This window comes from Pectinophora gossypiella, chromosome 20 (genome assembly GCF_024362695.1).
Source record: "Pectinophora gossypiella chromosome 20, ilPecGoss1.1, whole genome shotgun sequence".
Taxonomy (NCBI): domain Eukaryota; kingdom Metazoa; phylum Arthropoda; class Insecta; order Lepidoptera; family Gelechiidae; genus Pectinophora; species Pectinophora gossypiella.
Genome location: NC_065423.1, coordinates 2868734 through 2883072, shown reverse-complemented (window position 1 = coordinate 2883072; position 14339 = coordinate 2868734). Strand labels below are relative to the sequence as shown.

The window sequence follows — 14339 nt, the reverse complement described above, 5'->3', positions numbered from 1 at the left end:
TTTTTACTATTTCTATTCCTGTGTTTTTCTTCTATGGATTATTTGTAATCCCATTTGGAAAAATCCCTGACAATCTTACCCATTGCATTGCACCCAAGCCCATTTCATTAATTATCTCTTAACTATCGCATTGCTGTACTCTCCTAATAGATAATAATAAATATTATATTAATAGTGATAAAAATTCTTCACCCATAAATAGAAGAAAACCGAATTTCAAGTTATCATGTAAAATATGAATACAACAGGCATAACTGGGTACAATTTTATAAATTATTCCTTTAAGATATATTCTAGTTTGGCACAAGACATAAACTATTACTTTTCTATAGGTAAAAGGCAAATTACTAGAGAGAATATTGTAATGCCCAATTACTATACTTAATAGAAATCTAATGCATATTATAGAGTTAATATTAAAAGAAACACCTAGTGAGATAGATATTATAATACCTACGATTATTAATATTTTTAATTGAAAAATCAACTAGTCTTAGTTTTAAGCGGACTCGTACGAAAAGACGAAGAATAAAATACAGAAATAAAAGTGTTGTTTCATTCATATAAAATTAATTTCCTAAGTAAAATTAAGTGCTGGTGACAATGACCAACCTTGGCTGTTAATAAGGGAACAATAATGTTTTTTTGCCATATAATAAAATAAAACAAATAGTAATCTTTTTAAAAGCTAAAACGGGCGCCTTTTTTAAAATAAATTTGCAATTTTGATTTTTTTTTTTTTGGTTTGGTTTTCCCCGAAGGGTAAGGCAAAGGGAACTATGCCCATACAGCCATGTCTGACGTATTTTTTTTCTTGATGATTAATGAAATGATGAAAGGTGATGATGATGAAACCTAAGCCCCCACCCTCGGAGTAGACTCCTACTCCGAACCCCAAACGAATTAACTCAAAAGTCCGCATAAACTTTTGAGTTATGAAGCGGCTTCCTGACACGAAGCGAAAATAGGCAGATACACTTTGTTTATTGAATACTCCAATATAATAACACTCGCGAATGTCTTCCGAGTAACTTAATGCGATCATTAACCACAAAACACCACTTCGTATGAATTATTTAGATTATTCAATGAAGAAAGCAACTGTCCCGTTCCCGCCTCCCGCCAAAAAGCCTTTGCAATTTTGAACTAATTCGTTTCGCGCTCTTTTCAGTGTTGCCAGTAAACAAAATCGGTTTAGGCATTTACAGTACATTATTCGGGTGTATCCGAACAAATTGAACGAATGGGTGAATGATATTCTGCCTGTTCTGTTGACAAAATGTCAAAATGACAATAGAAATGGCAACAAAACACTGTCTCTCGTGAAATTAATTATCGTCGTAAATTCAACAACGAATTCGGATTATTTATCCTAAATATTAATCGTCAGTTAATACTTCATTTTTTGCAGCTATAAAAACAGTTTTCCCACCCCGGTCTCTCTCGCGATGCATCAAAATGTCGCCTCGAAAGCAACCCAATAGCTTGTTCAAAATATGCATAAAAAATTGTATTGGTTTAATAAATTCTGCGTGTTACGTTATTGAAAAGAGTTATCCGGAGAATAAGTTTCACGAGTGCGAGACAGAGGTGTTTTCTTTAAAATGCTACTTGATGTCTATGCTGCCTGCCAGGTAAGGGAAAATTTTTTGTTTTATTATGGTACAAAAAATCTTACAATAAGATAGTGAATCTTTTATATAAGTAATTGTTTTGTTCAGTGAATGTTATCAATAAAATGGGCACATAACGTTCACTATAATGTTGGTTCCAATAGGAATATTAACTACATTGGAAGTTCCAAAGTGTAGCTAGATTGAGTTATCATAAGTGATTTATTTTACTAAACAGTTTCTTATTATACTAAAATATACAATATTCTATAGAAGTATAGATAAAATATTAAGTGTGAAGGTAATTGTGGTAAATAGATTTTGTCTCGTCAAAATATTCCTCTTTTTCTGAAATATAAACATAATGAGAAAGCCTATTATAATAAACCGCATGGTTACAAAACTTAACCCAACCTAAAGGTAATAATATCCAAGAGTCATCATTTAATTTTCATTCATTTCAAAGTGTCTGGCTTTGCATATTATTCTTAATAATGACACAATCTTTCTTGTAATTTCACAACATAATTATGACACATAAGTAGCATTATACAAAGGAAATAAATCACACCTTATGTTTACAATATTTTCCTGTAAATTACTGTTACAATTTGTATTTGGCCTTGGTAAAACCATTTTACTGTACATTTACTTTGGTACATAGCCAAATGTGCCTTGTTGCTGTGACAGTCATTTTAGTTTAAAAATAATTATTCTGTAAATAAATTCAGAGATTAATATGTAAAGGTGTTCCCACAACACATTGTCCTTTGTTTTATGCAAAGATTTCCATGAGGATTGGTCACAAACATAATAAAACACCGAAAACTCTCATCTTCTCACATACCTACTTTAATGTTTGATGTGCAAAAATCACTGGTGTACTTAATATGTTCTAAATTCGTAAATATTAATGTTTTTCTTTCTGTTCCAGGTTATTCGATGTCCTCTGTTCAGAAAGAACATGTTGCCAGTACCGCGGCGACCCTCGTGTCCAGCTTCAGGTCTTAACACATCCAAATATGTCAGTCTTCCGCAAATGCGACCTCGATAACGGCATCCCTCAGCGATTCTGGATAGAAACACTCCCAAACTTCAACCGATTGGTAGTTCTCGATTTAAAATTCATATGCACAGATGAAATACTCCAAATAATAGGTATCAGCTGTCCCCTTCTTGAAGAGCTCAACATTGTCTCCAGGGTCGATATCTGCAAGTCCCTGTTCAATGCTTCGGTCTTGATTAGGAATGTTTCAGACACAGGTTTGTGTTCCATTGCCAATTTAAAACATTTACGCATATTGGCGATGGACCCTCCAAGGAATGAACGCGCAAATCGAGTTGGTCGTTGTGTGTCCCAAGCCGGGATCATCATGCTGATCGGCGAGCTTCCATACTTAGAGGAGTTGAGGATAGAATCCTGCGACATCGGCTCCACATTAATAGGGACAGTAATGGACATCGGGCCGCTGAGTCTCCGGAAAATCAACTGTCACTTCGCGTCGGCGGAGGGCATCAAGAAGCTAATCAAAATCTGTCCCTTTCTCAGAGAACTGTCGATCACTCACCTATATGAGCACAACAAAGACGAGATTCTGGAGCAGCTAGCGTCGAGCGATTTAAGGTTGAATAGATTGGATTTGTCATTCTTTTCTTACTCGGATTCAATGCCCCAGCTTTTAGCCGTAAAAGGCTGCTACTTAACTCATTTTTCCCTTTGGGAAATTGACCAGTCACTGACTTTTGATGCGATTTTATCCTTAGGTAAGTGTTGTCCAAACCTGACGTCTTTGTGTTTCATGACCCAGTCACACTGTTTAGTAATACCTCGATACTTCAAACGGCCGCAGAAAGTATTCTCAGAGTTAACATGTTTGACGATAGGCAACGAAAATTTTAGTCTAGAAAATATCCTGGCTTTCTTCCTCGATTGCACACAGAATCTGCAAAAACTAGTTTTAAAGTACCAAACCAAAATTAATGTTGATGGAATGTTATTGAGATTGTTGCAAAGAGGTAGTTTAAGAAATTTGAACAACTTGTGGTTGGATTGTACGCTAGAAATATCTAAAGATGTAGTTAAACAATTGATTCAGTTGTGCGAGAAGTTACAAATGTTTACGCTTGATTTCACAGAAGATATGAGTGACGTACACAAATATATTAGTGATAATAACCTCGATTTAAAATTGGGTAGTTATTAGTTGTAATACTCTGTATTTATTGTAGCAATATTATAGCAATAAACAACTATTTTTATTACTTAAAAAAAGCTTTTTATTATTTCACTACACACATAACACAGTGAGTAGGTATATTAAAAAGAAACAAAAACCTATTGGAATAGATGATTTATTTCATTTACTTTTTACAAATATATTTACATCTTTGTCACACAATAAAAAGCAAAAAAGGATTTCTTGATTTAATATTAAATTAAAAACCAGCCAAGCACTAATTTTGTAACTTGACAACTTAATAGAGAATGTTATAATGTTATTTGCTGGTAAGTCTACATGCAAAGAGGGCTTAATGCATCGTAATTATGGTCATATAAATTATCAATATTATAAGCCTACACTGTAGGTATCCTAATGTTAAGTTGATTGCCAGATTGAGCTAGATTATATTGAACATACCCAAGATTATCAGTTATCGGATATTCGGGCGCTCATTTACATATTTTTTATAATGCCATGACATAAGTTCACGATTATATCCCAATGGGGTAGTCGGAGTTACATTCGTCGCAAGATTAACTAAATATCCACACCTCAACAAACTTTCAGTTAGACCAACATAATGGGTGGTTTAAGATACCTACCAGTTCTTGTAAATTCCAGTTTCTCAAGTTTTTTTTTTACTACAGAGGCAAAGTAACATTATTATACTTCAATGAAAGAAGTGCTATCCATTTTTTTTTTCAACCAGCAAAGTTTATGTAAAGCACCCAAATATCCGATCACTTACAAGCTAAACAGAACAGGTAAAGCACAGGCCAATAAACAATCTATGGACTATGTTAATGGCAGATTTTGGCAGAAACAAATTTTATGTTAATTAGCTCTAAAAATAGGGATCATTCCCAGCATTCCCCTCTAGGTCTGTCCCCCTGGGTTACAACTGCGAATTTCCTTCTCACTTTTCACTAGGAAGGTGACGATAATTGCTATAACCCCTTTTCAAGTTGTTCACTCCAACTTGGAAATCTTCTCTTTTCTACTACATAAGATTATCTGTTTGTTTACTCGAGTATCATACTAAAAGTACTGTACAATACCTTCTTTATTTGACCTAACCCTTTATATTTATCTAACTTAACCCTTTTTTATCCATCTTAACCCTTTTTTGATCTAATCTAATCCTTAGTTTAACTTAACACTATTTTATCTACTGGGAATAATCCAAAAATAGGCCATCTTTCTCTTGTGATAAGTCCAAGAAAGAGACAGGTAGATAGTTTTAGAACTGTCATACTGATAAGTTTGTTTCGCCAAAATCGGCCGAATCGGCACTGACATTCATCTTTCAGTTTCTAACTGACCGTCTTCAGATTTAAAACATGTCGCGAACTGACGTATCTCCAATTTTTGGCGAAACTGATTTGCACCTTTTACAATTGTCAATAAGAAACAAATCACTGTAGCAAAAAAATACAGATACGTCAGCCACGATGTGCAGTAAGGAAAGGAATTTAAGTGTCCCTAATATTACACCTTCATAATTTCGCTAAATCTAAATAAAAAACACGGAACCGGCCCGCATTTTTTTAAAGTGAATAATCTATTGTATAGGGATTTAGCAGTTATAAGTACACTAATGATGGAGATATCCTAAAAGTAACAGTGAAACTAGCAACACTCATAAAATAACACAGAAATGGTAGATGAGTGTTTTCCATTAACTAAAACTCAGAGAAATTTTAGGCGGGAGTCGCCAAGCTCTTCTACAGAAGAGGTACGTGAGCGGTACATGAATAAGAATAGAAGAATAAAATAAATTTATTGCCAGTAACAATTTACATTTGCTATAAGAACATGAACGATTGGTTCATGTTGTTATTTGTGTTAGAGACGTTAATTTTTTTTCTTACAGTGTGCGGCAATGAGGTGACATGTGTTGTACCTACGTGTAAACCTCACCTCCGCCAAAGAGACTGATAAATTGTAAAACTGAGGGGTAGGGTGGGGTAAACCTAACTCAGACGCTGGCAGGCAACGGAGAGTTCAGTCTACACGTGCCAATAATATAAAACACGCGTGTTATTCCTTATTCTATGCCCAACGGCAACTCCCGTGTATAATTTCGCGACCGAGGCACGTTTACGGAAATATGCAGCCTTAATATACCAGACGTGACACGATGTTTATCTACGTAGACAATGTACCCACGTGATTTATCGCATCTTGCCCGCTAAAGTGTGCCATGACACTACTGCCGATTTGACACTAATATTTGACAGTTTGCAGTCCGATAACCGTTATTACCTAGCATGATTTAAAAAGAGTTTAATATTTTATCTTTAAGGACTATGTGAATTATTTTACAACACTGAACATGATTATTCAAAAGATTATGCAAATGTTGACGTAACCACCAATGTTGCCAGTGACAAAAAATCTGGATAAAATAGGTTTTATGAACCCGAATGTTAATATCAACAGCTTTGTTTCATCAACAACAACTCCACTTAATTCCTCCACAGTAAAATATACTAAAACTACACTACAATTTGTCTATCAACATTATCCTGTCGCTTAAATGTAAAATAGTTTATGGTCAGAGAAGTTTTTGAGATAATTTAATTCATGATTAAAATTATTTCTTTAACCATAGACACACCCCAGACATTTTATACAAAACACCTCGTTTTATAGACACTACACAATGACGTTATCATACACGCGCATCTGTGTGTGTGTGTGTGACGTCTGACGCCATACGATTAAAGACTAAAGTATGACCGAGGGGGGGTGAGGTAAACCTAGCTCAGCCGCTGGTGGGGAGCGGAGAGTTGCCGTTCTGTACGTAATATTATTACGAGCTTGATTTAACTCACCTCTCTGGTGGGGCCACTTTAGTCTCTTTAAGCCATTAAGGAATGTCTGTCTCCCTCGCTCGCGCGAGGTAACGCGGCACAAGATGAGAACGAGATCTTTTTCCACCATTCCACAACGTAAAAACACTCAATTCTCCATAAGTTATAACACTTCACGTCCAATCGCGTCCCTACACTAAACACTTCACGTCCAATCGCGTCACTTCACCAAACACTTCACGTCCAAACGCGTCACTTCACCAAACACTTCACATCAATAAGGTTCGGACGGGCCGGGGGGCCAACATCACAAGAACTTCTTGCGATACTTCCGTAGGCCCTGTCAAATGGCTAAGGGGTCGGCCTCCCCGTTCGTATGCTATGCATCCTTCACCTCAGGCGGCGGGTCCTTGTCATTGTCCTTCTCGTCATCGTAGAACTCGTTCTTGGGCTCCACCATTTTGTCTGCTTCTTCCTGGCTGATCCTGACGTCTGGGTCGGGCTCGTCTTTGATGCGGTACTCCTCGGGGAAGAAGTCGCCTGGAAAGTTTTGGAGTCAAACTAAGGCAATTACATCATAACATAAACTCACGACTGTATCCCAATTGGGTTAGTCAGAGGTACATCTATCGCAAGATGAACTAAGTATCCACCCACGCGTTATCGAGCTTTCTATTAGGCCAACGTAATAGGTGATGGGTGAGCCGTATCGCCGTCTATAATAGTCGAGCCAATAGTGTTAGTGAAAACTGCACTTAAGATAAATTAAATGATTGGTGCAAGTTCGGCTCCGGGGTTCGAACCGGTGTTCCAAGTTTGAGAAGCAAGCTGGTGTACCACAGTGACTGTCACTTAATGATTGAGGTAAGAGAATTACCATACTTATGTACCCACTTTAGAGCCCTGTCGCACTATCATATTTGTCATTTAATGACACATAGGGTGGTATTAATAAATGAATCTCAGCTGAGACTGCCCTCAAGATCATGCTCAAGTCTCTGTTTTTATATGAGAACTGTCACATTGACATGATCTTGAGGGCAGTCTCGAAGCTGAGATTAGTTTATTAATACCACCCTAAGGCCCGTATTAATAGATCGATCTCAAACGTCATCTTAAGTGCGTCTCAGCTGAGATTGACTTGAGACGTGAGCAACGTCTTAAGTCTGTCACTAATTAATAAACATGACTTAAGCTCAACTCAGCTGAGATTGATCTCAAGTAGCAGTTGGAGACGAATTGATTTCATTTGTAAAAAATGTTAATGTGACTTGGTTTCAAAGTGTCAGATATGTCGTGGCCAGATCTTAGAATTGATCATTTCATGATGTGCTCGATCGATTCATGATTAATGATTATAATAAAAATTAAAAAAAAATGTCAGAATCGATAGAATGACCTTGACAAAATTTTATCGCGTCGCGCATGTTAGTACTGGTAAAAAATAGATAAAAAAAATACCTGGTACGTGCGTCATCTGCACGGCAGGGGAGTGCTGGCACATCTTGAGGTTGTCGTAGACGTGTTTCGTGATCGCTTCCAGGTACTGCTTGGTGTTCGCGTTGTTCGTGCTATTGAGGGTAGTTCACAAATATAATGTTAAATGAGGTTAATATTCATTTACTTAATGTTTATAACATTCAACCCGCATTGGTGCAGCGTGGTGGATTATGCTCCGTACCCTCCGGTTGATTGAGGGGAGGCACAGGCCCAGCAGTGGGACATATATAGGCTGTTTATGTTGTGTTGTAACATTTAAAATAGCATCTTAGAAGTTTCATTTTTATGGCCTAATGCCATGTTTCCTGCTAGAAGTAACAATCTAGCCTGGTTTAAAACTTTAAAACTCCAATTTTGGAGTGGTTGTGGATTTTAGGACAGAACTCTTTTTTTATTTAATCATTCCCTAGCATTATCCTGTTTTTTCACAGCCTTACCTAACCTGAAGATTTGACAGGTCCAGTTTTTTACAGAAGCGACTGCCTGACCTACCAACCAGGGAAGGGAAAACCAGCCCAATACAGGTTAGGCCAGATACCTCCGAAAATGCATTTCGCGGGAATGTAGGTTTTTAACTATTTTTTTTTTATAAAAAAATATGAATTTAAATTTATTTATTTCTTATTAATATCAAGATTATTCTTCACTTTCATTGAGACAAGTGTTGATCCCACATTGAAACTATTTTTTTAAGGCTACCTGCTAATCTCAGGGTGCAGCTGGAAATCAGGAGCGAAGAATTCCAAGTACTCAGTGTAGGGCAGTTCGTTGGAGATATTCTCGTCCACTAATAAGGACGTCTCGTACGTCCAACACCTCGCCACGTTGCGTAGTGTGTAGCTGAAATATTGCAAGAAAATATATTCAAGAACAAATAATCACAATCGTTTTTATTTGCTTAAAATATGGTATTTTAACATGGTAACATTAGTGTAAATATGTACATCATGTTTTGCTCATAAAAAATAACAAAATAATCTTCTATCGTGTGGGTTATGAGGTGAAGTACCAACCTCATCAACCCTGGTGTCAGGGTTACTATTGAGCCGCCAAAGGCCCCTGACATGGCTCATGTAACGACTACTTACTTACATCAGTAAGTAGAGTATCATCTTACTTTCGGACAATCTGGTGATAAGCCAAACTAGGGACCACAAAATATTTTTTGTGATATGTCCCCACTGGGAATCGAACCCGGGACATCCGGAACGTGAGCCCAACGCTCAACCACTGGACCACGGAGGTCGTTAACAAAATAATATAAACAGCAGTTTAAAGTAATAGCAGTTTCGTGTAACTTTAAGACACACCCTGGACACTTCATACAAAAAAACCTCGTTTTACACAGACACTACACATCGAGTATCGTACACGAGCATCTGTGTGTGTTGTGTTGACGCCCATATGATTGAAGACTAAAGTAAGACCGGGGGGGTTGAGGTAAACCTAGCTCAGCCGCTGGTGAGGAGCAAAGGAGAAAAGTTGCCGTTCTATACGTAATATTATTCCTTATTCTATGCTTATATATGCAGAGATGAGATTTTTTTTGCGTTATTAATTGTAGATTTGCCGCAGACGGCATTAACTACTTAGCCGGACAAACGGGGAGCGCTGAAGGCTCTCACCCGGTACAACGTTTAAGCCAACAGGCCTGAGGGTGCCCAGTTGGGCTCGAACCTCGGCTCAGGGCGTCGTCTGAGAGGAAAAATATTTGAAAGAATTAATCGACCCTAGTGGGTCGAAGCGCTGATTGAGGGAAGTCGTCGACCACGCCGGCGGGGTCGGTATCAGGGTCCTGAAGTGTTTGGTGTCACGAGCTGATTGGCTGCCTCTATGGCTACAGTAATCGGGTCGTCGGGATCGTATATTAACGTCCTTCGAGAGATGAGAAATGAAGAGATGGTAATAAAATGATTTATTATGAAACAATTTTAACTTACCCTCCCCCACCAACGACCAAGGTGGGCACGTTTAGATTCTTGACAAACTTGACGCACTCCCCATGGCCTCTAGTAGACAGAGAGAAGCACCCCAGCCTGTCTCCAGCGAGGGAATCCGCCCCGCATTGTAACACTATCGCTGTCGGCCGGTAGAACTCCATAACATTTGATATCACCGGTTTAAAAACCTGTAATCAAGTAGCTTTTACAACGTGTATGTCGTGCCAGATCGTAGAATTGATCATTTCATGATGTGCTCGACCATTTCTCACATTTCATGAAATAGAATATCATTCGTTGGCCACATCATGATGTGGTTTGGGCAGATCAATGATCACAAATAAAAAAAACGTAATGTATACCTTGGAAACCCACATTGATTTAAAATATGTGTTCCTGTTGCAGTTTCTTGTCATTTCTTCTCCTCAGCCATAACACCTTGCGAAATGACGTAGATTCAATAATGTTACATTGACCTTCAACTACTTTATCTATGATAATTACGTTGAATAAATGATTCTGAACAACGATAGGATTAGCAGAACGTAGTGGGTAGCTCACTGGGACGGGCTAACCTATAAAATGCTACTTAGGTTCTATGACGATCTTGTGACGTAGCGAGTAGGCGCCTCTACTACAAAAGCGCACCCCTGATGCCGGGCAGCAGCGGTATCAGTACTGGTTGGAGGCCGAGAAAATGGATTCTGGTAGGGCTCTAGCTAGAACATCACCGATTGAGAAATTGGTCGGTGTACTGCGGAACGGAAGGCGATTGGGGCAACCACCGTTCTACACGCGTAATGAAAATGGAGACGATTACTCCACCGACAAGAGCGCAGCTGTTAAATAAAGAGAGAGAGAAATGATTCTGATTCGTACTAACCTGAACGTAACTCTGATCATCAATCCCTTCTTTCAGCGGCACATTGACAGAGTAGTACCGTCCACTTTCCGCCCCTATTTCATACATATCACCAGTGCCGGGAAAGAAGTAGTTCCCATACTTGTGGAAGGACACCGTCATCACTCTATCGGTGAGGTAGAATGCTTCTTGGACACCATCTCCATGATGGACATCTATGTCGATATACAGGACCCTAGGGTGGTATTTTAGCAGCTCCAGTATCGCTATCACTATGTCGTTTACGTAGCAGAACCCTGGAATAAAGATTATAATATCATAAGACCTGCGGGCTTAGCACCGTAAGCACGCGACTCTTTCTCGCCGCGACAGAGATCATCTGTCTCTTTCTGTGCAGTACTGTGAGAGAGTGACGGATGACGTATGTAGAGGCGAGAAAAAGTCGCACTCTTACGGTGCTAAGCCCGCTGATTTCATATATTATAAATATTACTACTCAATATTCTAGACAGATGGCGCTGTGCGTCGGCTTAATGTATGAGGAGGACGCGGTGGTGTAATGGTTAACACGCGCGTCCCGGCTTGAAAAGAGCTGGGTTCAAGTCCCGTCCGAGTCACAATATTTTCGATTTATTTTTCTTTGTTGATTTGATATTTTCATGTTTTTTTTTTTAAGAATGTGTCCGAGGGCCGTGTCCGTTGTTTCCTGCAGCTACTTCAGCTCTTCGTACTCCCCGGCTATACAGGTCCTGAGTGAGAAGCTGCAGTCGTTTTAGGGGGATACGTTCGACAAAAAATATGTATGTAAAAAATTACGTGTATCTAATTTGACTTGAGTTTATTGTCCGAAAAAGTTCCCGTAGGTTCTATGCTGTTTTGGGAGCAAATAAAAAACAGCACACACTCATCAGCTTGTCTGCCCGGGCATGTCGTGAAATCCGACAGAGGGATTGTCCTTTCTGATTGTGTCTTTGATCCCCTGTCACCATGAGGTTCATCATGGCTTAGAACGTCGTATCAACAGTGGCTGCAAATTGTCTTTAATTATTTGTGGACCGAGCTCAGTGGCGTGCCATAGGAGAGGCCCATGTCCAGCAGTGGACGAGCGCAGGTTAATGATGACAAAAACAACCTTAGATTCTACATTACCTGACGGTTCAAACTTCTTAGCATGATGCAGACCACCAGACCAATTGATGGCAATGTCACAGGCATTGTTATTCAGCTTCATAGCCCCCTCTAGTGAGGCTCCTGTGTACATTGAGCAGAAGTCGAACAGGCCTTCGAAGACGGGACAATCATCACCTACATTATAGTGCAGTAGATCTTTAGAGAAACCTGAAATTTTTAAATTATTAATTTTATTTGTTCGTTGTTATATGGTTAATATGTTGGATATCTTTAATAAATAAATGTTATCAAATTCTCAGTTTATTAAATTGCATTTAAATATAATCAAAAAGTCAAATTGACCTCGAACGGACCTATGTACAATATTTAGTATCGTTTTAGTGTACTTGTAAATGACCTTTCTATAGGTAATAAAAATACTTCGTGGTAACTTATAATTAGGAGCCTGTTTTATAAGGCTTACAATCAAAAGACAATTCGGTGTTTGATATGCAACTAATTTAAAGGTAGGTAGGTTTTTATTCTGGGGATTTTGCCTCGATGTGGTGAGCTGGGGGACATTTTTTATTTATAGCTTTATATTTTGTTTTTAATAACTATTTATGATTTAATATATAATATATATGATTACAATTTTAAATTATTAAGTAAGGATTGATTTATTCATAAATAATAAAAAAACAGAATGTAAATCCACCACAGGCTTCGTCAGTACCAACATTCATATTAAAAAAATAAAATAAAATAAAATAAAAATAAGGGAAAGCATATTCAATTCATACATAATAAAATCCGCACAAGCTTCGTCAAAATAATATGTTTTTAATAATATGTTTGTTGTTAAAATTGTAGTTGGATGGAATGTACTTGTTTATGTATTTTTATTTTTATTAATAATATAATAAATAATTTACTTTACATTTAAAGGTGTAAAATATGTGTACAATCACACACTCCGCAATGTACATTGAATGAGGAAAACCAGGCTACGGTCCCCAAAAACTAAATAGATGGAGCTGTACACATATATAATGATGGTTAACTATTTTCTCATAACTCGGCTACCTAGATAATTATACAAAAATATAATCTAAGATCTGAGAATGGCAGAGGCATGTATAATAAAAATGATTGATGCTGGATATATGGTTCAGATATTGTAGAATTATGTTGCTACCTATAATGACTTCACTTTACTTTTTCCATAATAATAATGGCTGGAAAACATGTTGTGCCTGGGTGTAATAACAAGGGTGATTTATACCCAAAAACAAAGATGGAAGATGCATATGTCTGTTATCCATAAAATTAGAAGGTTAAATTAAGGAAAATCTGCACAGCGCCATCTATATTGTTTGTCAGGAATGTATCCTGGAAAGTTGCTCATTGTACAGCGCTGTAAACGTCATTTTTAAAAGATCGAATTGGGTATATTTTGGTGACCGTAAACTAATCGAAAAAAACTGTATTTTGAAGGGCGCACCACCTTAATATTTGGTAAGGCCACCACCGTTTGTCTTTCCTTGTTATGTGTACAATAAAGAATAAATATAGGTACATATAAACATTAACAATTTACTTTGTATATTCTGTGGAGTGACAGTCTGCAGGAATTCAATGTAGTCTTCACTGTGGAACCGGCACATATCATGTGCGCTCGCTCGGTAGGGTTTGTAAATCTGCATCTTCTTATGAAGCCCATACTTCAACACCAAGCTGTGGGTCACCGACAACCTGTGGGGCTTCATCGGGTGCCCCGGCCCGTAGTGGAAGTTCCCAACATCAGCATTGTAGAAGTACGCTACACGATGCTGAGTCATATTGAAACAAACACGAATTCCTTCAAAATATAAATAATGCCAAGAACTAAAGCAATAATAAGAAGACGCTTGGTTAACTGAATATCGCCTAGCATAATGATTTGTTGGCCATTTCAAATGGGTTTTCCATAAGGAATTATCATGTTTTATTGATAAAATTCGATGTTTTTATGACGCGGTGAAGATTCGTGTTCTTTGCATTTACGATTTCATTTGACAATCTTTTTTTTTATAACATGAAATAGAGATACGTCCATTATAAAAATAACGGTTATTGATGTGATGCATAACCATTATATATCAGTGATTATGACTATAATAATATAAGCCTTTATTTGTGAGAGGTTAGGAAGAAGAAGAAGAACGAAAGAAGACGTACTACATTATTTTTAGGTTACTGACATCTTCCCTTATTTCCTTTACGTCACAGTTTGC

General features: G+C 37.7%; 2 protein-coding genes across 2 annotated transcripts; one reads left to right on the top strand and one right to left on the bottom strand.

Moving 5' to 3' along the window:
- Positions 1–1281: 1281 nt before the first annotated feature.
- On the top strand, positions 1282–3872 carry LOC126375889 (uncharacterized). The gene is made up of 2 exons (XM_050022972.1): positions 1282–1634; positions 2548–3872. The coding sequence occupies exons 1-2, from the start codon at positions 1459–1461 to the stop codon at positions 3815–3817; spliced, it is 1446 nt and encodes a 481-aa protein (XP_049878929.1). The 5' UTR covers positions 1282–1458; the 3' UTR covers positions 3818–3872.
- A 2664-nt stretch (positions 3873–6536) lies between these two features.
- Positions 6537–14116, bottom strand: LOC126375895 (histone deacetylase 3). The gene is made up of 7 exons (XM_050022982.1): positions 13664–14116; positions 12103–12291; positions 10975–11249; positions 10092–10279; positions 8851–8991; positions 8113–8222; positions 6537–7191 (listed from the first exon to the last, which is right to left on the bottom strand). Exons 1-7 carry the CDS (start codon positions 13902–13904, stop codon positions 7031–7033), a joined length of 1305 nt encoding a protein of 434 aa, XP_049878939.1. The 5' UTR covers positions 13905–14116; the 3' UTR covers positions 6537–7030.
- Between the last annotated feature and the right edge of the window lie 223 nt (positions 14117–14339).